The sequence below is a fragment of the Gymnodraco acuticeps genome, unplaced genomic scaffold (assembly GCF_902827175.1).
Source record: "Gymnodraco acuticeps unplaced genomic scaffold, fGymAcu1.1, whole genome shotgun sequence".
NCBI lineage: Eukaryota > Metazoa > Chordata > Actinopteri > Perciformes > Bathydraconidae > Gymnodraco > Gymnodraco acuticeps.
The window spans coordinates 81,965-107,596 of NW_022990567.1; the positions used below are offsets into that span (position 1 = coordinate 81,965).

At 43.2% G+C, this 25,632-nt stretch overlaps 2 protein-coding genes across 2 annotated transcripts; both read left to right on the forward strand.

Moving 5' to 3' along the window:
• Positions 1-564: 564 nt before the first annotated feature.
• On the forward strand, positions 565-4,255 carry LOC117553768 (extracellular calcium-sensing receptor-like). The gene is given in 7 exon segments (XM_034227839.1): positions 565-758; positions 937-1,234; positions 1,368-2,162; positions 2,331-2,375; positions 2,377-2,559; positions 2,759-2,882; positions 3,348-4,255. Coding segments are annotated over 7 exon segments (2,463 nt in total). The 5' UTR covers positions 565-648.
• Positions 4,256-16,926: 12,671 nt separating this feature from the next.
• Positions 16,927-20,537, forward strand: LOC117553799 (extracellular calcium-sensing receptor-like). Its single transcript, XM_034227868.1, has 6 exons — positions 16,927-17,051; positions 17,233-17,530; positions 17,665-18,459; positions 18,630-18,857; positions 19,047-19,170; positions 19,630-20,537. The coding sequence occupies exons 1-6, from the start codon at positions 16,942-16,944 to the stop codon at positions 20,535-20,537; spliced, it is 2,463 nt and encodes an 820-aa protein (XP_034083759.1). The 5' UTR covers positions 16,927-16,941.
• The last annotated feature ends 5,095 nt before the right edge of the window (positions 20,538-25,632 follow it).

Below are 25,632 nucleotides of genomic sequence, written 5' to 3' on the forward strand. Positions count from 1 at the left end.
AACTGTTTACTGAAGTTGAAGCTGCCAAACCTAAAACATACCATCCAGGCCCGCCCTTCTCTACACGCAGATCACACAGACTGCGTGGGGCCTCATCTGATGCGTAAAAGCGGCTTGAATTAAGCGCGCCACAGTTCCACCGCTGCGAGGCTCCGGCGCTCGCAGTTCACGCGCATGCTCCACTAGCACTAGCTGGCTTTAACTATAAAAGGCATCTTGGAAATAGGCCATGGATTTTGGGTTAGAGAAGTTTCAAGATATGATCTTTTCAGAAATAATTGAATAATAGTTGTTTTTTTAGCAGATAAATCGAGAGCACACAAGTACCAGTCAGTTTGGTAACGCAAATAACCCTTTTCCTGTTTGGCGCCTCCTTCCTTTGCCCCCAAGTCAACAGAGATAAAATATCAATGTTCCATTATTCTTTCCCAAGTTTCTCCAAAATATATAAATACAAGTGCCCAATTTAAATTTACATTGGGGTTCATGTGATGCCACTGAATTGTTTTGGCTCACTCAAACAAGATGTCATCCACACAGAGGTGGCCGGAGCAGGGATGGGCACTCTTACATCTGTTGCTGGTGGCATCTTTCTCTCAGGCTGAGGAGCCAGTGTGCACACAGAGAGGGGACCCTGAGATCCCTCAGATGTTTAAGGATGGGGACATAATGTTGGGGGGAATCTTCTCTTTCCACAGCAGCTGGAAGAACAGACAGGATTCCTACATGGACAAACCACTGCCACTGCAATGCACCAGGTAACAGTATACCATATCAATATTTTGCTTCAAATTTCTGAAAGGGTATAACATTGAATATTTAAATGAAGATATACTCCTATTATGTTTGATTTGATCATCAAATACTTCCATGTACTGTGCCACTCTTTCTACTGCATGGACCTTTTGTAACTAATTATTAACTATTTGCATCAAGCTTGAATTTCAGAGGGTTCCAGTTTGCCCAGGCTATGCTATTTGCCGTAGAGGAGATTAATAACAGCACAGACCTATTGCCTGGCATCTCTCTGGGCTATAGGATCTATGATTCCTGTGGCTCAATTGCCAAAAGTGTGAGGGTTGCATTGGCCTTTGCAAATGGTAATGCAGTTGTATCACAACCCTCTGAAGTACCATGTACAAGACCTGCCCAAGTGCAGGCCATTATGGGAGAAACTTCTTCCTCTCCCTGCATGGCTATGGCTACTGCCATCGGACCCTTTCATATTCCAATGGTGGGTAAGATTGTTTGACATTATTAATATTCAACTATTGCAACTATGTATAGCAAAAGGGATTGTAGTTGGCTGTATAACTACTTTTATCCTGAATCTTTACGTTGGGATATAACTTGTTTTTTTCTTTTAGATCAGCCACTTTGCTACTTGTGCCTGTCTCAGTGATAAATCCAAGTACCCATCCTTCCTCAGAACAATACCCAGTGACCACTACCAGAGCAGAGCCCTGGCACAGCTGGTTAAGCATTTTGGTTGGACTTGGGTTGGAGCTATTAGAACAAATAATGATTATGGAAACAACGGTATGGCCACATTCACAGAAACGGCCCAGCAGCTTGGCATCTGTCTTGAGTACTCTGTGTCCTTCTTTAGAACCGATCCACCAGACAAAATACAAAAGATAATTGACATTATCAAGGCTTCTACTTCCAAGGTGATCATTGCTTTCCTCTCCCACAAGGATTTGGATGTGATAATACTTAACCTTTCTCACCACAACTTGACTGGGTACCAGTGGGTAGGCTCTGAGAGCTGGATCTTTGATTCACAAATTGCAACCGTGGATAAGCGTCACATTCTAGACGGTGCTATAGGCCTGTCCATCCCCGAAGCACATGTCAGTGGCATGAGGGAGTTCATGTTGGATGTGAGGCCGCTCAATGTATCTAGTAATGAAATGTTTACAACGTTTTATGAGACGTTATTTAGTTGTAAGTTCAAGCAGTCAAAGTCTTCATCAAGAAATCAGAAAGAATGTACTGGACGTGAAGATTTGACTGAAGTGCAAAACAGCTTCACCGATATGTCTCTGATGCCTATCTTTAACAATGTCTATAAAGGGGTGTATGCTGCGGCCCATGCACTTCATTTTATCCTCAGCTGTAACAAAACATGTAATACCAAGGTGCAGCTAGATCCATTTACGGTGAGTTAAACACCAATGTTACTGAAGTTTTTACATTAATCAAATCAACAAGGAACATGTTTACAATAACGTAAATTAAACTTTTGCTGTCTCTCATGCTGTTAAAAAACTTGGACCACAACACATTCTTCAAATTATGTTCTGCATTGACGGATATTTGTTTTTCAGATTTTACAGCACATAAGAACTATTCAGTTTAAAACAAAGGAAGGAAGAAGAGGTTTACTTCAATGAAAATGGAGACCCAGCAGCAAAGTATGAAATTATAAATTGGAAGCCAAGAGAAAATGACATTGTGGAGTTTGTCACAGTTGGCCTTTATGATGCATCTTTACCTGCAAACAAACAGCTCCATCTGCAAAATGAGTCTATAACTTGGACACAGAACTCCCAACAGGTAAAATACTCTAAGATCACTGTCGTTGCTAATTGCAGTCTTTTTGTTTCATTATAAATATGAAATTTACACTGTTAGTCATGCACGTCATAATGTATGTTTTTTATGCATAAACATTTTAAATAGAAATATACAAAGGCAACACAGTAATCAAAGTGAAGGCCGATTATTTCTTCTCATAGTCGATTTGATCCCACAGGTGCCTGTGTCAGTTTGCAGTGAAAAATGTCTTCCAGGAACTCGCAAGGTTCTCCAAAAAGGAATGCCTGTCTGCTGCTATGACTGTATAAGATGTGCAGAGGGAGACATCAGCAACATTACAGGTGTAGTTACATGAATGCAAGACAAATCATGTATCGTTCATTTTAAGAAATTGCAGTGGGTTTTTGGGGAATTTCAAAACCATGCAGTCCTTTTAAGAAGAACAAAACACAATATCGTTACATAACCAATAATTGCAAATTATACATATACAGATACTGAGACATAATTCTGAAGTCAGCTATATAAATATATGCTAAAGTCTTCCTATGGATTAATGCATTATGTTAAAGCGCCAAAGTAAAATAAACGTTTCTACTTCAAGTCTAAAAATAAATCATTTCATTATTCATAGGAATTCATAGAAATCCCTGGGAAGAACTTGTGCTTGTACAAATAAGCAAAACATGTTATATACTTATTAGTTGCTGCACTGTCTTGTATGCTTAGAAAATATGCAACGTAGGGACAAATACAAAATTAAAAAATAATTATTCATAATGTTTACCACATTTTCTTTTCTTCAGACTCTGTCACCTGTGTGCGGTGTCACCCTGAGTTCTGGTCAAATGAAAGAAGAGATGCCTGTGTAAAGAAGGAGGCAGAGTTTCTGTCATATGAAGAGATTATGGGAGCGCTGCTCACTGCAGCATCCTTATTTGGAGCATGCATCACAGCTGTTGTGGCATTCATTTTCTTTAGATACAGGAAAACTCCAATCGTCAGGGCTAACAACTCTGAGCTGAGCTTCCTGCTGCTCTTCTCCTTGACTCTGTGTTTCCTGTGTTCTCTGACCTTCATCGGTCGGCCCTCAGATTGGTCCTGCATGCTGCGACACACAGCATTCGGCATCACCTTTGTCCTCTGTATCTCTTGTGTTCTGGGGAAAACTATAGTGGTGCTAATGGCCTTCAGGGCTACACTTCCAGGCAGTAATATGATGAAGTGGTTTGGGCCTGCCCAGCAGAAACTAACTGTTCTGGGTTTCACTCTAATACAAGTAATGATATGTATCCTCTGGTTAACAATTTCTCCTCCTTTTCCTTTTAAGAATTTTAAAGACTTCAAAGACAAAATAATCTTAGAGTGTGCTTTGGGCTCAGCTTTGGGCTTTTGGTCTGTACTTGGGTACATAGGACTACTGGCCATTTTATGTTTCATTCTTGCTTTTCTGGCTCGGAAACTGCCTGATAACTTTAATGAAGCCAAGTTTATCACCTTTAGCATGCTGATATTCTGCGCTGTATGGATCACTTTCATCCCAGCGTATGTAAGCTCTCCTGGAAAGTTTAGTGTTGCTATAGAGATATTTGCTATTCTGTCCTCCAGTTTTGGACTGCTCTTTTGTATTTTCATCCCAAAATGTTATATCATCTTACTCAAACCAGAGAGGAATACAAAAAAATATGTAATGGGAAAGGGAGCCCTAACATAATTATGGAACCCTACAATTATATTTGTTTATTTTTTAGTGTTTCCAACTGTGAGTTATTTTACTCTGTAACGTCGCATATTGAGATGACTCCTTTTAATAGAATGCTATGTACCATCGTTTCAACCAATATGTATATATGCAAATATAAAAAGAATACAATTATATGCAGACCCAAAATACCAATCTCCTATGTGATTTCAGATTAATTGCCAGAAATTGTTATTCAAATAATAAAACCAACATTGTCTCGCATAAAACATTTGACTAAACTTACATTTCATCTCATCTCCTGAGACTGCTTTTCAAGCAGGAAAATTCCCTTCATGTTATTGATGGTGTATAAAGGGGTGTCATGAGACCTCAAGCAGATTGGCGTGACCTGAAGAGCACCGCCATGTCCTTACTGAGGCCGCTCCTTTTGATTCTGCTAATTGGGAAGAGGGACTCTGTGTTCCGACTGCAAGACTCAGCACAACCGCCTGAACTGTTCCAAGATGGTGACCTTGTTATTGGAGGCATTTTTTCATTCTGCACAAGGCAGGATTACGTAATTAACACATTTCAGACAATTCCAGGAGTACGGAAATGTAAAAACTATGCATTGTTAGGCATATTTTCATTGTCGTATATTCATTGCAACCCGGTATCACGGCAAGACATGAACATGTGACGATTTACCATGCTGGGAGACGTGAAGATGTCATGATTTCGTCCCTTCAAACGTGACAGTTACACAGTATTGTTAACCCATGTTAACCAGTGGAGAAATACCCGGAAATGCCAAGCAAATGCTACCCCGACGGTCGGTTGTTATTGTCAATATTAATATAATAATGATTTATTTTTTAATAGTCACACTCGATTACACAGATGTTCTTGTGGCCCCAGCTGGTCGACACCTCCTTTAGCAGAAACAAAGGCTACATTAATGTATTAAAGCGATGTTAATCCATGCGTGTGGATGTGGAATTAACGGACTTGACGTTGTGCGATTGCGTTGCCAGGCAACAGCTTCGGTTCATGTTAATTTACAAACTCTTCAACTACAACCGTAGTTATATTTAAAAACATGTTATAAGGCCTCACAAAATACTTTAATGTAAATTAAAATATAAATGTGAAGGAATGTGTGCATAAAAAAAAAAATCCGTCATAAACGAAACTGGAAACAGACGTAGGTAAGATCCTCAGCTCGATGATTGGATGGTTTAGCCGCAATGCACGCTGGGATTTGGTGTTTATGCGATGTGAAATCCAAAAACATTTAGAAAAAAATGAAATAATACTTTATTTTGAGTGTGCTTGCTTTTCTCTTTGAAAGTCATCACATAACGGCATTGTAATACACGGTTCGGCTGCATTAAATATTACATATCTGCCGTAGTTCTCTATTTATAGAGCCCTGCTGAGAAGACTTCTAGACAAACAGGAGAACTGCTGCCAAAACTTAAAACGTGACATGGATCATAAATATATTAGCAATTAAACAACATCTTACATTTATTTTCACACAATACGTCTCCTTGCAGTATCAACACTAATTCGGCTGACTTTTATATTTGATCCAATTGGTAGATAGGCTGTATGTACACCATAACGGTGCACAGCTGATAGAAAGGGACACCTAGTGGTTAAAGCAGGTTATTGAATTTCATTATTTTTATTATTAGATATTAATAGGATCCGTATAAAGTATATTCATTACTCATTATTCTCTACTAATAGTTAATTAAAGACTGTACATAATGACTATTTTGCACATCCCTTTCAAGATTTTCTAAGCTAAGGTTTATTGACATATCATATTATACACAACTACGGTGTAGTTATGCAATGAATTAAAAACTTGGGTCGCAGGTTCCTCAACAGTGCATTACAAGACATCTATCAATATGTCTGTATACCTCCACCATTAAACTGTCATATTCTGCACATTTCTTATACTATATACATACATCTTATAAGAGTATAATACATATGTATAATATCAGTTAAAATAAGTGCTTAAACATAGTTAACATTGCAGGAAAGCAATATATTAGACGTTAAGTACTTTGTCATGATTAATATTTATCTGTACATACAAATGTCACTGTGTGTGCTGTTTGCTCTGCATGTGTGACCATTAAAGAGGGTTTCATCCCTCCATATTCTTCTTCTATACCCCCAAAGCTTTTTTCTTATTCAAAAGAAGACCTTAACCTTAAGTATTCATTCATGTTTAATTTAAGCCTGATTAGTTTGTCTGTTTTGCACATCCTCGTATTAATATCTAATAATCAAATAATACAATTCAATAACGTGCTTTAACCACCAGGTGTCCCTTTCTATCAGCTGTGCACCGTTATGGTGTAAATACAGCCTATCTACCAATTGGATCAAATATAAAAGTCAGCCAAATTAGTGTTGATACTGCAAGGAGACGTATTGTGTGAAAAGAAATGTAAGATGTTGTTTAATTGCTTATATATTTATTATCCACGTCACGTTTTCAGTTTTGGCGGCAGTTGTTCCTGTTTGTCTAGATAATTACGGCAGATATGTAATATTTAATGCAGCCGAACCGTGTATTACAATGCCGTTATGTGATGACTTTCAAAGAGAAACACAAGCACAGTCGGAATCAAGTATTATTTAAAAAACAAAAAATCGGATTTCACATCGCATAAACACCAAGTCCCAGCGTGCATTGCGGCTAAACCATCCAATCATCGAGCTGAGGATCTTGCCTACGTCTGTTTCCGGTTTCGTTTATGACGGATGTATTTTGTTATACACACATTCCTTCACATTTACAATTTAATTTACATTAAAGTATTTCGTGAGGCTTCTAACATGTTTTTAAATATAACTGCGGTCAGTGTCGTTGCGCAATATTTCGGGGCTCCCCCGCAGGTCGGACCATGGGGCCCCGCCCCCTCCCCTAAATCAATAATAGAGTGACATGGGATAGACATCGCGGCCACTTTTTTAAATGTTTATTTTTTCAGGCATCTTTTGTAAACAGTAGGCCTATAGGTCAGTAGGAACTTTCTGTATAAAGATACATCTGATTTAAACAGTATAGGGTCAGTAGGAACTTTCTGTATAATATACATCTGATTTAAACAGTAAGGTCAGTAGGAACTGTATAATAATATACATCTGATTTAAACATCATTGACAAATACAAACAAGTGGCTGTGTATTTTTTGTAACATGAAGGTATATTGTAGAACGTTATAGCCTATCATCATTGGAGTTCACACAACGGAACGGTTCACATATATATATAACATTCTGTATAAAAGAAAAGTAGCCTACAAAAAACAAACAAATAAAACACATCCTATAGGCTACATGGAGGATGCAATCAGGAGCTGCTTTGTAGGCCTATTATTTTATACGAGCGCGTCTCCTGGCATTCTTCTGCGCAAAGTCCTGTATAACAGTCTTTAAATCTATACTGCGCGCGCGTCGGCTCTCAATACTAAGGACTGCTAACCCAGACAGTCTCTCTTGCGACATTGTGCTCCTCAAATATGTCTTTATTAATTTAAGTTTTGAGAAAGATCTGTCAGCACTGGCAACAGTCACGGGTATAGTTAAAAACAATTTCAGTGCTGTGGCAACATCGGGGATACTTGGCAAAATGGACTGATTTTCAATGAGCAGGGTTTGTGCAAGGTCTTTGATTGTTCCACGCTCAATTTTCTTTATAGTAGGCCTAAGAGCATTACGGAGGGACAGGATCTGGAAAGGAAACTCGGCTGACAGGTCGTCTTTATACTGGCCTGATAAAGCACTTGCGGACTCAGACAGATCCTTGTCTGTTGCGCGCAAAAGTTCGCGCGGAAGCAGAAAAGAAAATCGCTGTGCAACTTCGCTCATTCCAACAAATCGATTTTTGAGTTGGGCAACGACAATATCGATATTTGCGTAAAATACTGCCACTCTAAAATGCTCCCCTGGGTCTTGGAGCCGCTGGTCCTCGCAAAGCTCTGAAAAGTGCCTCTTTGTGCGCCTTGCGCATCTGTCTTTGAGGAGACTGTGGACACCCCATGAGGATGCCAGGTCTTGCGCGTGGGCTTTTAAGCCATCAAACTCTCCTCGGAGTTGGGCAAGTGTATCGGTTGCATTACCAAGCATTGCTGTCGCCTGTAAGAGGTCCACGTCTTTGCGCTGGAGAGCTTGGGACACAATGTTGACTGTTTCAAGGACCTTGCCCTGTATTACAGTCATTACAACAAACTCAAAGCTCTCCATGGCCTTTTTCAAGCCAGTCGCCTCGGCACGTTCCTCGCTTTTTTTGGAGAGCAAGTCTATCTTAGTTAGCGCTTGCATAATGTCAGCATAACGGAACCGCAATGATTGGACGGCATCTTGTCTTGATGCCCATCGTGTCGGGCATAGTCTCTTCAGTGTAGACTGGCCAGCCTTGGGCACTGAGAGGTGTGTTTCCAAAAGCTCCCATCGTTTGATGCTTCCACTAAAGAATACATATAGCCTTTCAACAGTGTCGCAGAAGTCTTTTATCTCAGGTATATTTTGGCATGCGTCATTGAGTACAAGGTTTAAATTGTGCGCAGCACAATGAATGTACACTGCGTTGGGCTCTTTATCCCTTATGCGTTTTTGTACACCGGAGTAGACGCCACTCATATTGCTAGCCCCGTCATATCCTTGTCCGCGGCACTTCCCAAGTAGTATCCCCTTTCTCTCCATCGATTCGAGAATTTCTCTCTCTAGACCTGCAGCAGTTTGGTCTGTGACTGCATGGAAGCCCAAAAAACTTTCGTTTATTTTCACCTCTGTAGGGTTTCCATTTTCATAATTTGCTATAGTAACATATCTGAACACTTGACTCAGTTGGTCTACTTTTGAAATGTCCTGGGTAGTATCCATTATAATCGAATATAATTCTGTATGTCTGTAATGATTGTGTCCTGCACTTTTTTCGATAGCAATGAAATTATTTCGTTTTGAGTTTGAGGACTTATAGTGCACCTTCTTTTTGCTTTCAATAAGCCTTTGCAGAACTGGATCATAACGCGCCATAAGTTCTATGGTAGATAAGAAATTACCATTATCTATATCACCTATTTTCTCTCTGTGACCCCGGAAAGCAGAGTTGCGAGAGGCCAGTGTTAGTGTAACATCAGTTATTCTGGTTAGGACCTCGGTCCAAAACCCCACCTCTCTCTTAAACTCAGATGATATTTGCGAGTCAATGGTCAGATTATTTTTCCACGTATCATACACGACACATGCTGCCAAATGAGAGCGAGATAATTCGTGTTCCTTAATATTTTTAGAGAGACCCTGCCAATCATTTATTCCTATTCTCCACGCTTGGTGGAGGTGATGGGCAGACGGTCTGTCACCGTACTGCTCACAGTACACCCGGTCCATAGATGGCGAGTAACATAGCCACTTGCGCTGAATTCTACATCCAATGTTGGGTGTTTTGTTATATAACTCTTTTGAAAAGCACCTTCCCTTCCCATCCCTTTTGAATGGCCCTTCAGGCTTGCATGGCCCGTTATTCAGAATGTACCGTTTAACATCATCGTCTTCTAAATCTTATGGGGGTATTCAGTCACAGAGTTGTCACTGGCCAACGTGTCCCTGGGGTGGGTGGGAGCTGCTGTCACTGTCGGGGCACGGCTAGCTGGCTGGGCAACCTTGGCTATGTCTGAACTGGCCTCGGAGGGGGCACAGCTGACTTCTTGCTGACCTGCAAAAAGGAACGGATTAGATTCCAATTCCAATGTAACCTGTAGCATACTCTTTAACCGCCACTGGTTATGACGAATAAAACGTTCTATTATTCTAATGTCTAACCTGTCTCGAAGCGCGAGGCACGACTAGCTCGGCTGTAACGGGGCTGCTGGGCTGTCTGCCTGGACTCGGAGCTGACGGCCAGGGGGGGGTTGCTAGCGGTCTATCTGCAGTAACGTTAGAGTCTACGTCTACCTTTGCTGCCTGCCGGAACAATGACGTTATTTTAGGTAGTTTTGCCCTCTCCTGTTTGGCTTTCGCTCTCATTTTGCTTTTCTGAGCACCGCTTGGGTAGTGGCGCTTCATTTTTCATGTTTACCGGCAACGCAACTAATGAACGTTATTTATATGAGCAATGCTTCCCGCTTTGTTTTGAACACTGCCCAGCCTGCCAATGAACATTAGTTATCAGCCGGCTAGCCCTATGGCAGGTGAGCAAATAATTATAATGATACACTGTTGTACGCCATGCGTGAACTGTGAGCGCCGGTGCCTCGCAGCGCCGGAACTGTGGCGTGCTTAATTGCGCCGCCTTTGCGCATCAGATGAGGCCCCACGCAGTCTGCGTGATCTGCATGTAGGGAGGGGCGGGCCTGGATGGTATGTTTTAGGTTTCGCAACTTCAACTTCAGTAAACAGTTTTGTTTTTTAAGAAATCTACCTAAGGATTAGATATAAAATGCATAAATAAAAAAGCATAACATTGATCTAAGGAAATGTGCAGGAGAGGAAGCCGATGGCATCGGTAGCCATTTGGATCATGCCTTCTGCCTTGCCTTCCCTGAGCCAGCTTGCCTAGCTACTTTCTGACTGATCTTGCATTTTCTGAACCCTGTGAGCCTTCAGTCGACCTGTTGACCAGTAAGCCTGACATCCTTCGGCCATTTCTCAACATGTCTAATCTTGCCATTTGCAGGACGTTCTTCCTAGAAGAAAGCATTCACCGTGTCATCTTTGTAGATGCACAGCCAGATCATCAGTAGGCCATCTACACTGACAGCCAGATCAGTCTTCATTGACACCTAAAATCAGATGACCATCTCTTCCAAATCATCGGTCAGCCTACCTGAGAGTTCCTGCACTGTTACTCTCAGTAGTTAAACAAATAGAGCAATATTAATGTGCTAATGCACTTACACGTCAAACATAGGAAGAACATTCAAAGGTCAGAGGGTTGCACACTTTTTATTCATCCAAATGAAATAACTTTTATATAAACATGCACCAGTGACGAACCGTCAGGTTCTTCAAGGTATTCAGAGAATACATTACATTACATTACATTTAGCTGACGCTTTTATCCAAAGCGACTTACAATAAGTGCGTTCGAATACCCTGGAACATTCAGATAAAACATATGCCGTTTTATTGTTTTTAACGTTGAAATGGCAAGTGCAACAGGTGAAGATGATGTTGTTCCGGAATTGTTGTGAGTACCCTTTTCAACACGACAATTCAGTGAAAAGACGGACATTATAACGGCGGGGGGCGCGGCAGCGGAGGGTGTGTGTGTTTACCAAACATTACCAATACTATAACGTTGGTAAATGTTCCATCATTTTCATTTTTCACTTGTATCTCATTTTGAAGTTCCTGTCAAAGCATAACAGTGTGGTCTTATCTAGGAATTATTTGACATCTAACTTAATTGCTTCCAAAGGTTTAAAAACATAAGCATATACATTTAAACTTAGAGTCTTTCTTCCTTTACTCAGGGGTAGAAAGCTTTTTATCGAAAGTCATCATCGTCAAATCCTCCAGGGCATAATTATGATTATCATGATGCAACAGGCCTGAGGGGACGTTTCCAGTATAGGCTGAGGGGACAGGTGTGGAGGCAGGCTGGGGGCACTGTGAACTCCAGAGGAAGTGTGTTAGTTTGTTAAAGCGCTTCGAGTGGAAATAGCCTGAGGTTGATCTGAAGCAAATTAGACACCAGTGCCAGTGCAGCTCTCAGTATGTCCATAGTTCCACAGTTATTATAGATACTGTAGCCAAGTTTAACATTAGGGAGCATGTCAGGATTTTTGTTGATCTCATTGATAGCAAAAATCAATGCTTGAGAACATTTGAATTCTCAAAAATTGAAACTAGGGTATTGTGAAAGATAGAACAAAATAATACATTTGTGTTAAGTCTCAAATACAGTACAATGAACCAACCCGGTATCACGGCAAGACGTGAACATGTGACGATTTACCATGCTGGGAGACGTGAAGATGTCAAGATTTCGTCCCTTCAAACGTGACAGTTATGTATTGTTAACCCATGTTAACCAGTGGAGAAATACCCAGAAATGCCAAGCAAATGCTACCCCGACGGTCGGTTGTTATTGTCAATATTAATATAATAATGATTTATTTTTTAATAGTCACACTCGATTACGGCGATTTTCTTGTTGCCGTGCTCGGCCTTGCCACCCAGGTCGACCACCAGGTGCTTGTCCCCGTGCTCCAAGACCCGGAAAGGCCCATCATAAGGGGGCTGCAGGGGGCCTCTGTGCGCATCGTGCCGGATGAACACGTGCTCCGCCGAGCGGAGCTCTGCGGGAACCTGGGACACCTGAGTACCGTGCTGAGTAGTAGGGATCGGAACAAAGGCCTCAGCGGCATCACGCAGGAAAGCCCGCTGGGCCGACGCCGACCAGGGAGCCGATGCATTTGGGAGGAAATCCCCCGGAACTCTCAGCGGCTGACCGTAGACCATCTCCGCTGTAGAACACTGCAGATCTTCCTTAGGTGCGGTCCTCAGGCCCAGCATCACCCAGGGCAGCTTGTCGACCCAGTTACCGTCCGTAAGGCCGGCCTTGAGGGCCGCCTTCATGGAGCGATGAAAGCGCTCGCAGAGACCGTTAGCCTGAGGGTGGTAAGCGGTAGTCCTGTGCAGCTTAACCCCCAAACCGCCTGCCACAGCGTTCCAGAGCTCGGACGTGAACTGAGAGCCCCTGTCTGAGGAAATGTCTGACGGGGTGCCAAAACGACACACCCACGTTGCAATGAAGGCCCGGGCAACGTCTGCGGCTGATGTCGAAACGAGCGGAACCACCTCCGGCCAACGGGTCGTCCTGTCCACCATGGTGAGGAGGTAGGAAAACCCCTGAGAGGAAGGCAACGGACCAACCAGGTCAATGTTGACGTGATCAAACCTCCTCTCAGGCACCAGGAAACGCTCCAACGGGGCCTTCGTGTGGCGGTGCACCTTAGCGCGTTGACAAGCCACGCACTCCCTGGCCCAAGTCCTCACGTCCCTTTTCAGTCCTTGCCAAACGAACTTCGCCGCTACCAAACGGACCGAAGGTTTAACGCCGGGGTGTGACAGGCCGTGCACAGCCTCGAACACAGGACGCCTCCAGCTGGCAGGGACGACAGGCCGCGCCAGGCCCGTAGAGACGTCACACAGGAGAGTAATGCCCGCGTCGCCGAACACCACGTCCTCCAAGCGCAGCGCCGCGCTCTCCACCTTCAGGGCCTGGACGCCGGGATCTGTGACCTGGTCTGCCGCCATGCGAGTATAGTCCAGGCCCAACTGGACGACCCTGGAGAGGCAATCAGCAACCAGGTTCGACTTGCCAGCCACGTGCTTAATGTCCGTAGTGAACTCCGATATGTAGGACAGCTGCCGCTGCTGACGTGCCGACCAAGGCTCCGCCACTTTTGACATGGCAAAGGTGAGCGGCTTGTGGTCGACAAACGCCGTAAATTCACGGCCTTCCAGCATGAAACGGAAGTGCCGCACGGCCAAATAAAGTCCGAGGAGCTCCCGGTCAAAGGCGCTGTATTTGCGTTCTCTAGGCGTCAGCTGGCGGCTGAAAAAGGCGAGCGGCTGCCAAGCGCCCTCCACCCACTGCTCGTGCACTGCGCCGACCGCGTAGTCTGACGCGTCCGTGGTGATGGAGATGGGAGCCGTAGATGATGGGTGTGCCAGCAAAGCCGCCTGAGCCAACGCGGTCTTGACCTCAGCAAAAGCGCCGTCCGCCTCTGCTGTCCAGTCGATCTCCTGGACGGGGGTCTTGCCTTTCAACGCTTCATACAGCGGCCGCATGATGTGTGCGGCCCGGGCGATGAAACGGTGGTAGAAAGTCACCATCCCCAGAAACTCACGGAGCGACCGGGCTGTGAGCGGGCGAGGAAACGCCGCAACAGCCTCCACCTTCGCTGGCAGAGGTGTCGCACCGCCCTTGGTGACGCAGTGCCCCAGGAAATCGATGTCCGACACCCCGAACTGGCACTTTGCAGGATTGATGATTAATCCGTGTTCGTTGAGCCGTGTGAAAAGGGCTCGGAGGTGGGACAGGTGCTCCTGCACTGAAGCACTGGCGACGAGTATGTCGTCGAGGTAAACAAACACAAACGGCAGGTCCCGCAGCACCGAATCCATCAGGCGCTGGAACGTCTGAGCGGCATTCTTGAGTCCAAAAGGCATCCGCAGGAACTCAAAAAGTCCAAAAGGCGTTATCACTGCTGTCTTGGGAATGTCCAGGGGGTGCATGGGCACCTGGTGGTATCCACGCACCAGGTCCACCTTGGAAAACACCCCCGTACCGGCCAGATGCGCCGAAAAGTCCTGAATGTGCGGCACCGGATAGCGGTCAGGCGTAGTGGCGTCGTTGAGTCGGCGGTAATCCCCGCACGGGCGGAACCCGCCGTTCGATTTGGGAACAACGTGCAGGGGGGAAGCCCAAGGACTGTCGGAGCGGCGGACAATGCCCAGGCGCTCCATGGTTGCGAACTCCGCCCTCGCTACAGCCAGCTTAGAAGGGTTCAACCGCCGGGCCCTGGCGTAGACAGGAGGCCCCCCGGTAGTGACGTGGTGTTCCACGCCATGCTTAGTGGTAAGCGCAGAGAAGGTGGGTAGCGACAGGTCTGGAAACTCGGCCAACAGTCTGAGAAACGTGTCTGCACCTGACAGCGAGCCTGACAGCCCGTCGTACGCTGCGCTGCCAAGTGTGCACACGAGGGAAGAAAACGTTAAGGCATCAACCAAACGCCTATTCTTAACGTCCACTAAGAGTCCATGAGCACACAAAAAATCCGCTCCGAGGAGGGGAAAAGAAATGTCCGCTGTCACAAAATCCCAGCTGAAACGCTGTCCTCCGATGCACAAACACATAGGCCTCACGCCGTACGTGCGAATGGGACTGCCGTTAGCCGTCGTCAATCGCGGTCCGTGCCCCCACGGGCGACGTCTTCACTCGACGCTGGAACTACGCTCCGTTGAGCGCCCGTGTCACACAGAAACAGGCTCCCCGAAACGCTGTCGCTGACGAAGAGGAGCCTGCACGTGCCGCCGACGCTCAGAGCCACTACTGAGCGCCGGCCCCTCCGTTTCCCGGGGGTTTGTAGCTGCACGGAGCGATGCATCTCTTCGCCCTTGTCCCGAAACGTGCGTGGTAAACGCACTCTCCGGCGTCTCCACGCCGGCTAGCCACAGCCGTGTCCGGCCTCCGCCACGCTTTCTTGACTGCCGGTGGGCCGCTGAGCGTCGCGGCTAACGTCTCTGCCCCGGGCTGTTGCGTAGCCAGGAAAAAACGATCCGCTTCCTCAGCCAAAGCACGGGGCTCCGTGACAGGCGTGTTGGCCAGCGCCGTCTGTACCCGGGGAGGCAAGTGACGCAGGAAAATCTCCGTGAATAAAATACGGGGATCTTCCCCCCCTAGCAGATTTAGCATTTTCTCCATTAGCTGGGATGGCTTGCTGTCTCCTAGGCCTTGAATGTCAAGTATCTGGCGGGCCCTCTCCTTAGCAGATAAGCTAAATGTCTTAAGGAGAAGGGCCTTAATCGCCTCATATTTGCCATGATGTGGGGGGGCTGCGATGAATCCCACCAACCTGGACGACGTGGAGCTCCCCAGCGCTGCTACCACATGGTAGTATTTTAGGTCCCCGTCACGGACCTGTCGGCAGGCGAAATGTGCCTCCACGTGTGCGAACCATGCCTCCGCGGTGTGCTCCCAGAATTCCGGCAGCTTTATGAAAACATCGCGCTCAGCCATGTTCGTTAATTTTCCGGAAACTTTCTCGGAAAAGTCAGGGTCACCAGTGTAGTGCCGTGAAAAGAGAGTCGGAGGCGGTGTATTAAGAATGGAGTTCCAATCTTTATTATCCATTACTTTCAGAGAGGTTAACACATGCACTGCTCTGCCTGATGAGCTAGCAGGAATGGCAGCTAAAGCTACAGGTGTTTCCCACTAAAGGGTCCGTGTGGCAACACAATAAGCAAGGTGAATTATGTCCAATAACGTGTCACCACACCATACAGGTTATCTCTTTCTCCACATTAAGTGTTAGACATTAGAATTGACTATGCTTGTCTGTCACATAAATGGTGCAAGTTGCGCAACTGATGTGGTATTGCGCTAAACGGAAATGATTTTGAACGGACACTTTGACCGGAGAGATTTAGATTTGCCGGTCTTCAGCATATTTTACCGATATAGTCCGGTAATTACTGCCAGCTAGTGCTCCACTAGCACTAGCTGGCTTTAACTATAAAAGGCAACTTGGAAAGAGGCCATGGATTTTGGGTTAGAAAAGTTTCAAGATATGATCTTTTGAGAAATAATTGAACAATAGTTGTTTTTTTAGCAGATAAATCGAGAGCACACAAGTACCAGTAAGTTTAGCAACGCAAATAACCCTTTTCCTGTTTGGCGCCTCCTTCCTTTGCCCCCAAGTCAACAGAGATAAAATATCAATGTTCCATTATTCTTTCCCAAGTTTCTCCAAAAATATATAAATACAAGTGCCCAATTTAAATTTGCATTTGGGTTCATGTACTGAATTGTTTTGGCTCACTCAAACAAGATGTCATCCACACAGAGGTGGCCGGAGCAGGGATGGGCACTCTTACATCTGTTGCTGGTGGCATCTTTCTCTCAGGCTGAGGAGCCAGTGTGCACACAGAGAGGGGACCCTGAGATCCCTCAGATGTTTAAGGATGGGGACATAATGTTGGGGGGAATCTTCTCTTTCCACAGCAGCTGGAGGAACAGACGGGATTCCTACATGGACAAACCACTGCCACTGCAATGCACCAGGTAACAGTATACCATATCAATATTTTTCTTCAGATTTCTGAAAGGGTATAACATTTGATATTTAAAGGAGGATATACCCCTATTGTGTTTGATTTTATCATCAAATACTTCCATGTACTGTGCCACTCTTTCTACTATATGGACCTTTTGTAATTAATTATTATTAACTGTTTGCATCAAGCTTGAATTTCAGAGGGATCCAGTATGCCCAGGCTATGCTATTTGCCGTAGAGGAGATTAATAACAGCACGGACCTATTGCCTGGCATCTCTCTGGGCTATAGGATCTATGATTCCTGTGGCTCAATTGCCAAAAGTGTGAGGGTTGCATTGGCCTTTGCAAATGGTAATGAAGTTGTATCACAACCCTCTGAAGTACCATGTACAAGACCTGCCCAAGTGCAGGCCATTATGGGAGAAAGTTCTTCCTCTCCTTGCATGGCTATGGCTACTGCCATCGGACCCTTTCATATTCCAATGGTGGGTAAGATGGTTTGATATTATTAATATTCAACTATTGCAACTATGTATAGCAAAAGGGATTGTAGTTGGCTGTATAACTACTTTATATTCTGAATCTTTACGTTGGGATATAACTTGTTTTTTTCTTTTAGATCAGCCACTTTGCTACTTGTGCCTGTCTCAGTGATAAATCCAAGTACCCATCCTTCCTCAGAACAATACCCAGTGACTACTACCAGAGCAGAGCCCTGGCACAGCTGGTTAAGCATTTTGGTTGGACTTGGGTTGGAGCTATGAGAACAAATGATGATTATGGAAACAACGGTATGGCCACATTCACAGAAACGGCCCAGCAGCTTGGCATCTGTCTTGAGTACTCTGTGTCCTTCTTTAGAACCGATCCACCAGACAAAATACAAAAGATAATTGACATTATCAAGGCTTCCACTTCCAAGGTGATCATTGCTTTCCTCTCCCACAAGGATTTGAATGTGATACTACTTAGACTTTCTCACCACAACTTGACTGGGTACCAGTGGGTAGGCTCTGAGAGCTGGATCTTTGATTCACAAACTGCAACCGTGGATAAGGATCACATTCTAGACGGTGCTATCGGCCTGTCCATCCCCGAAGCACATGTCAGTGGCATGAGGGAGTTCATGTTGGATGTGAGGCCGCTCAATGTATCTAGTAATGAAATGTTTACAGCGTATTATGAGACGGTATTTAGTTGTAAATTCAAGCAGTCAAAGTCTTCATCAAGAAATCAGAAAGAATGTACTGGACGTGAAGATTTGACTGAAGTGCAAAACAGCTTCACCGATATGTCTCTGATGCCTATCTTTAACAATGTCTATAAAGGAGTGTATGCTGCGGCCCACGCACTTCATTTTATCCTCAGCTGTAACAAAACATGTAACACCAAGGTGCAGCTAGATCCATTTACGGTGAGTTGAACACCAATGTTACTGAAGTTTTTACATTAACTCACATCAACAAGGAACATGTTTACAATAATGTAAATTAAACTTTTGCTGTCTCTCATGCTGTTAAAAAACTTGGACCATGACACATTCTTCAAAATTATGTTCTGCATTGACGGATATTTGTTTTTCAGATTTTACAGCACATAAGAACTATTCAGTTTAAAACAAAGGAAGGAGAAGAGGTTTACTTCAATGAAAATGGAGACCCAGCAGCAAAGTATGAAATTATAAATTGGAAGCCAAGAGAAAATGATGTTGTGGAGTTTGTCACAGTTGGCCTTTATGATGCATCTTTACCTGAAAACAAACAGCTACATCTGCAAAATGAGTCTATAACTTGGACACAGAACTCCCAACAGGTAAAATACCGTAAGATCACTGTCGTTGCTAATTACAGTCTTTTTGTTTCATTATAAATATGAAATTGACACTGTTAGTCATGCACGTCATAATGTATGGTTTTTAAATAGAAATATGCAAAGGTAACACAGTAATCAAAGGGAAGGCCGATCTTTTTCTTTCTTCTCATAGTCGATTTGATCCCACAGGTGCCTGTGTCAGTTTGCAGTGAAAAATGTCTTCCAGGAACTCGCAAGGTTCTCCAAAAAGGAATGCCTGTCTGCTGCTATGACTGTATAATATGTGCAGAGGGAGACATCAGCAACATTACAGGTGTAGTTACATAAATGCAAGACAAAACATGTATTGTTCATTTTAAGAAATTGCAGTGGGTTTTTGGGGGATTTCAAAACCATGCAGTCCTTTAAGAAGAAAAAAACACAATATCATTACATAACAAATAATTGCAAATGATACAGATACTGAGACAGAATTCTGAAGTCAGCTATATAAATATATGCAAAAGTCTTCCTAAGGATTAATGCATTATGTCAAAGCACCAATGTAAAATAAATGTTTCTACTTCAAGTCTTAAAATAAATAATTTCATTATTAATAGGAATTCATAGAAATCCCTGGGAAGAACTTGTGATTGTACAAATAAGCAAAACATTTTATATACGTATTATGTGCTGTACTCTCTTGTATGCTTTGAAAATATGCAACGTAGGGACAAATACAAAATTAAAAAATAATGATACATAATGTTTACCACATTTTTATATTCTTCAGATTCTGTCACCTGTGTGCGGTGTCACCCTGAGTTCTGGTCAAATGAAAGAAGAGATGCCTGTGTAAAGAAGGAGGCAGAGTTTCTGTCATATGAAGAGATGATGGGAGCGCTGCTCACTGCAGCATCCTTATTTGGAACATGCATCACAGCTGTTGTGGCATTCATTTTCTTCAGATACAGGAAAACTCCAATCGTCAGGGCTAACAACTCTGAGCTGAGCTTCCTGCTGCTCTTCTCCTTGACTCTGTGTTTCCTGTGTTCTCTGACCTTCATCGGTCGGCCCTCAGATTTGTCCTGCATGCTGCGACACACAGCATTCGGCATCACCTTTGTCCTCTGTATCTCTTGTGTTCTGGGGAAAACTATAGTGGTGCTAATGGCCTTCAGGGCTACTCTTCCAGGCAGTAATATGATGAAGTGGTTTGGGCCTGCCCAGCAGAAACTAACTGTTCTGGGTTTCACTCTAATACAAGTAATGATATGTATCCTCTGGTTAACAATTTCTCCTCCTTTTCCTTTTAAGAATTTTAAAGACTTCAAAGACAAAATAATCTTAGAGTGTGCTTTGGGCTCAGCTTTGGGCTTTTGGTCTGTACTTGGGTACATAGGACTACTGGCTATTTTATGTTTCATTCTTGCTTTTCTGGCTCGGAAACTGCCTGATAACTTTAATGAAGCCAAGTTTATCACCTTTAGCATGCTGATATTCTGCGCTGTATGGATCACTTTCATCCCAGCGTATGTAAGCTCTCCTGGAAAGTTTAGTGTTGCTGTAGAGATATTTGCTATTCTGTCCTCCAGTTTTGGACTGCTCTTTTGTATTTTCATCCCAAAATGTTATATCATCTTACTCAAACCAGAGAGGAATACAAAAAAATATATAATGGGAAAGGGAGCCCTAAAATAATTATGGAACCCTACAATTATATTTGTTTATTTTAGTGTTTCCAACTGTGTGTTATTTTACTGTGTAATGTAGCATATTGAGATGACTCCTTTTATTAGAATGCAATGTACCATGATTTCAACCAGTGTGTATATATGCAAATACAAAAATAATACAATTATACGCAGACCCAAAATACCAATCTCCTATGTGATTTCAGATTAATTGCCAGAAATTGTTATTCAAATAATAAAATCAACATTGTCTCGCATAAAACATTTGACTAAACTTAAATTTCATCTCATGTACTGAGACTTATTTTCAAGCAGGACAATTCCCTTCATGTTATTGATGGTGTATAAAGGGGTATCATGAGCTCTCACGCAGATTGGCGTGACCTGAAGAGCACAGCCATGTCCTAACTGAGGCCGCTCCTTTTGGTTCTGCTAATGGGGAAGGGGGACTCTGTGTGCCGACTGCAAGACTCAGCACAACCGCCTGAACTGTTCCAAGATGGTGACCTTGTTATTGGAGGCATTTTTTCATTCCGCACAAGGCAGGATTACGTAATTAACACATTTCAGACAATTCCAGGAGTACGGAAATGTAAAAAGTATGTATTGTTCGGCATATTTTCAACGTCATATGTTCATTTTACTGTATTTGAGACTCAACACAAATGTATTATTTTGTTCTATCTTTCACAACACCCTAGCTTCAATTTTTGAGAATTCAAATTTTCTCAAGCATTTATTTTTGCTATCAATGAGATCAACAAAAATCCTGCATGCTCCCTAATGTTAAACTTTGCTACAGTATCTCTAATAACTGTGGAACTATGGACATACTGAGAGCTGCACTGGCACTGGTGTCTAATTTACTACAGATCAACCTCAGGCTATTTCCACTCGAAGCGCTTTAACAAACTAACAAACTTCCTCTGAAGTTCACAGTGTCCCCAGCCTGCCTCCACACCTGTCCCCTCAGCCTATACTGGAAACTTCCTCTCAGGCCTGTTGCATCATGATAATCATAATTATGCCCTGGAGGATTTGACGATGTTGACTTTCCATAAAAAACTTTCTACCCCTGAGTAAAGAAAGAAAGACTCATACTTTTAGTTTATATGCTTATGTTTTTAAACCTTTGGAAGCAATTAAGTTAGATGTCAAATCATTCCTAGATAAGACCAACTTTGTCAACTTTGGGTACCTGGCTTGAGTGAGATTTTGATATCATGGGTTTAATTACACATATGCGCACTAAATGACTGCTATCGTGTCAGCAGCGGGACCTTAGCGTATATATAGGATATATATACAAATACACAATATTGGACACAGGCTATAAAGGGCACAAAGTTTCATTCACTAATGAAAGTCAAACACATGTTTGTTTCCACTGTTTTATTGTGTGCCTGTCGCGATAAGCAATTAATTGACTTATCGAACGATAAAAAAAAATTAACTCGATAAATTGCCATTTACATGAGGATGTGACTAGCAGTTTGAAAGGATGTACTTGATTTATTATTATTATATATTATCATTATTTCAGTGGTCTAAAATGGTCATACAACGGTGCCGACAATATTATCGTTTATCGCAATAATTTCCGGGAAAATGTATCCAACAAAATTAATTATCGTGAGAGGCCTATACATGAAACACTCACACACACACAAATCTACAGACTTACTCCAAACTGCCAAATATATTAATTAACACACTCTCACTCTCATATACTCTGACTCTATTTTGGCCTAGTAGAACAATAAGCAGCAGACTTTTACTTTTGTATCATTTCTACTAGATCTTAGATCTGCGCATGCGCAATACGGGTCGGGGATTGACCAACGGGCTCCCACTGCTCTGCTGTCTGTTAACGTTGTTAAGAGTGGTGGGGGCGGGGAGGGAGCGGATCGACAGCTTGAGCAGCTGTCAACTCAACATTGTAAATAGAGTGGCGAAGTCCCTCCCCTTCCGGTGGACCTCCAAGGGACCTTATTTTGGAAAAATTATGTATTGAAGTCAATGGAGAGAGAAAGATTATCTTTCGATCCCGTTTGAATTGTGCCACGAATTACACATATGATGTGTGTCAATTTAAAAGATAATTTTGCAAGTCAAAAAAATAAAAATGTGTCGTAAAACTGTGAAGTAACACATTTGTTTGAGTGAAATGCTGAATGAACTACATCTCCGGTCTAGCAGAACAACACACGTCACCAAGATGGCCGTCACTACTGTCTTGTCAACAAAAGGATTGTCTACCCTCACTATCAACACAATGAAACACGTCCAGAAGAATGTCATGCAAAGCTGCCTGCCTTCCTTTGATTCTCTCTGAACTGCCTTGTCTTTTTAATGTTTAATGTCAACCATTTGTGCAGATAGCGTGAAGTAGAAAAGATCGCAGATGCTAATGTTGCGTTAGCATTTCTCCCCCGGGCTTAAATTGTGTATTATAGAATGATCACACCGGTGTGACAGTACTCTTCAAAGGGTTCACGAAATATGACTATAGGCCTACTACTCTTACTGTTTAACATGTTGGGTTACTTAAAGGGAGGGAATGCTCATGACACGCATTTTTAAATAATTATCATCCGATAAAACAGACCAGTCTCTGCTAGTCTTTTTTTTTTTTTTTTAATCCGATGATTTTATCAGTGACAGTGGCGAGCCGTGACTTTTATACCTAGGCCCTCTGACCCCCCCCCTTCCCTCGAAAGAAAAGAAGAGATATTACGTCACAGCATATACTTCAGCGGAATATCAAAACAGCGGCCCGGGGTGCAAAACGCATCAATGACAGCGACCCTGTACCACACAAAACAACACCATTTATATAAACACCTATCATGACAGGGCACCCACAGCCAAGTAACAATTACAAATGAATTTAGTCGGCACGGCGGCCCACATTGAAAATGACTTAGGCCTACCTTTGATGATCAAATCACTTAAACACAAAGTCCATCCTCCTGTCCTTTTGGATGAAGCACTTGCGGGTCATTCAGCTGATCCTTTGCCACTCCAGTTTATCATTGTAGGCTAACCATAGAGAGGCTAACTCAATCTCGGTTAATAATTTCGCAACGATGTCCTCACTATCACTGACATGAGCCATCATGAACGAACTTATGCTAATCATAAATCTATCCATCATAAATCTATCGATTAGATTTATGATTCGAAAATAATAAAAGTAGGGTAGACATGTGGATATTATCCGGCTGAACAAAACGTGCATTTATCTAACAGGTTCGTTTTCCACAGACCTTATTTCAAGCTATTTTCCAAAATCCTATGGAGAAATCCCACTACTTTCTGTCGAGGGAATCCGAGCGAAGCTTACTTCCGGGTTTTAGGACGCTGCACCTCTTGCATAGACTTCACAGCGGGCGGAACCTGTCATAAAGTCCGCGAAAATAAAGCCCGCCCATTTAGAGAGAAGATATGATTGGTCAATTGTACTGTCATTTGACATTACTCTTTCGTTTAGTTACCATAGCTGGCCCTCTGTCAATGTAGAGAGGGACCAACAAGCTCTCCCGTCTTCACATAACTCGCAGAGACGGCATTTAACCCTTCACATTCCAACAGAAACTGAACAGGCTTTATTAGAAGGATTTATTTCTTTGGAAATATTATTTTAAATACAATTAAATCAAGTTATTTTGGTAAAACTAATGAAAAATGTAACAACAACAAAATATTAAAAACAATTTTTAAATTTAGAGGGCCCTGACGGCTCGCCACTGATCAGTGATTTTAAACTGATTAATTACCGAAATAACATCAACCCTGTGGGCGGCGCCATTTTGACGAGTCACATGACTTATTTTACCGGAAGTGACATGAACTATGCGTTTGGTGTCGAGGACAAATTGACGGATGGGCTTTGTTCATGTTGTTTACTCTAGTTACTCTCACAATTCTATAGAAATATGCCTCATTGTATCGCGAAACATTGCCACAATTCGGATAGGAACTATCCACGGAATGCTCGGTTCCATCTATTGCCAACGGGTAAGCGTAGGAAATACGTTCGGAGGCAGTGGCTAGCGAAATGTGCTTGGCCCGAACCGAAAGATACACAGGCGCAGGGGCGGACTGGGACTACAAAACAGCCCGGGACTCTCGACCGGTCCACTTCGGTACCGCCGGCCCACCGCGGTACCGCAAGTAAATACCGCTAGTAAATTGTCGACAGTGGGGGGGGGGGGTAGACCATTTACTAGCGGTAGACATTAAGGGTAAATAATGAAAATTAACACATTTGTTGCAATAGTAATGTACTACATTACTACAACATTTTAATCATCCGTTCTTCCTCATTTTCCTCAATTGTTTATATTTGGTTTATTAAAATAATGATATTGTGGTCATTGTTAAAAAATGTCTGCTATTATTATTATTTGTATAATGCACTTTCTGCCTTCCTGTCATTAGGAGTTAGACATGTAATGGCTATGTAATTGATTTGATTAGAACCTTCATTATCCTAAACTGCTGGGACATATCGCCAATACCTTTATATTGTCTACTCTTCACTTACTTGTCAGCATAGGTCGGCATTGATGTACAGAGCCGACAGAAGACCTTGTTTATATTGGCATCATATTGAGAGGTGCAGCCAGTGACGCGTCCTGAAACCAGGAAGTAAGCTGCTGGTTCCCTCGACAAGGGTTTTGGAAAATAGCTGGAAATAAGGTCTGTGGAAAACAAACCTGTTTGATAAATGCACGTTTTGTTTAGCCGGATAATCTCCACATGTCTACCCTACTTTTATAATTTTCGAATCATAAATCTAATCGATAGATTATAAAAGGGTTTTAGGATGCGTCACTGCAGCCAACTCGATCAAGCTGGCTGAAACTTTCTCTCCCTCTTCTTCTCATGCTCCCTGTCACTCTCCTTTAACTCCTCCGGTGACTTTCTTTTATTTGAAGATTGTTTTTTGCCCGGCGCTTGGCCGGTTACCGCTGGTATTAAAAACATTTGGCGAATGGTAGGTGGCGCGATAGTCTAGTGAAGGAGCGCGCTCCGCTCACGGGAGCCTGCTCCCGCTCACGGGAGCCTGCTCCCGCTGCGCTTCGCAGCAAACAGCT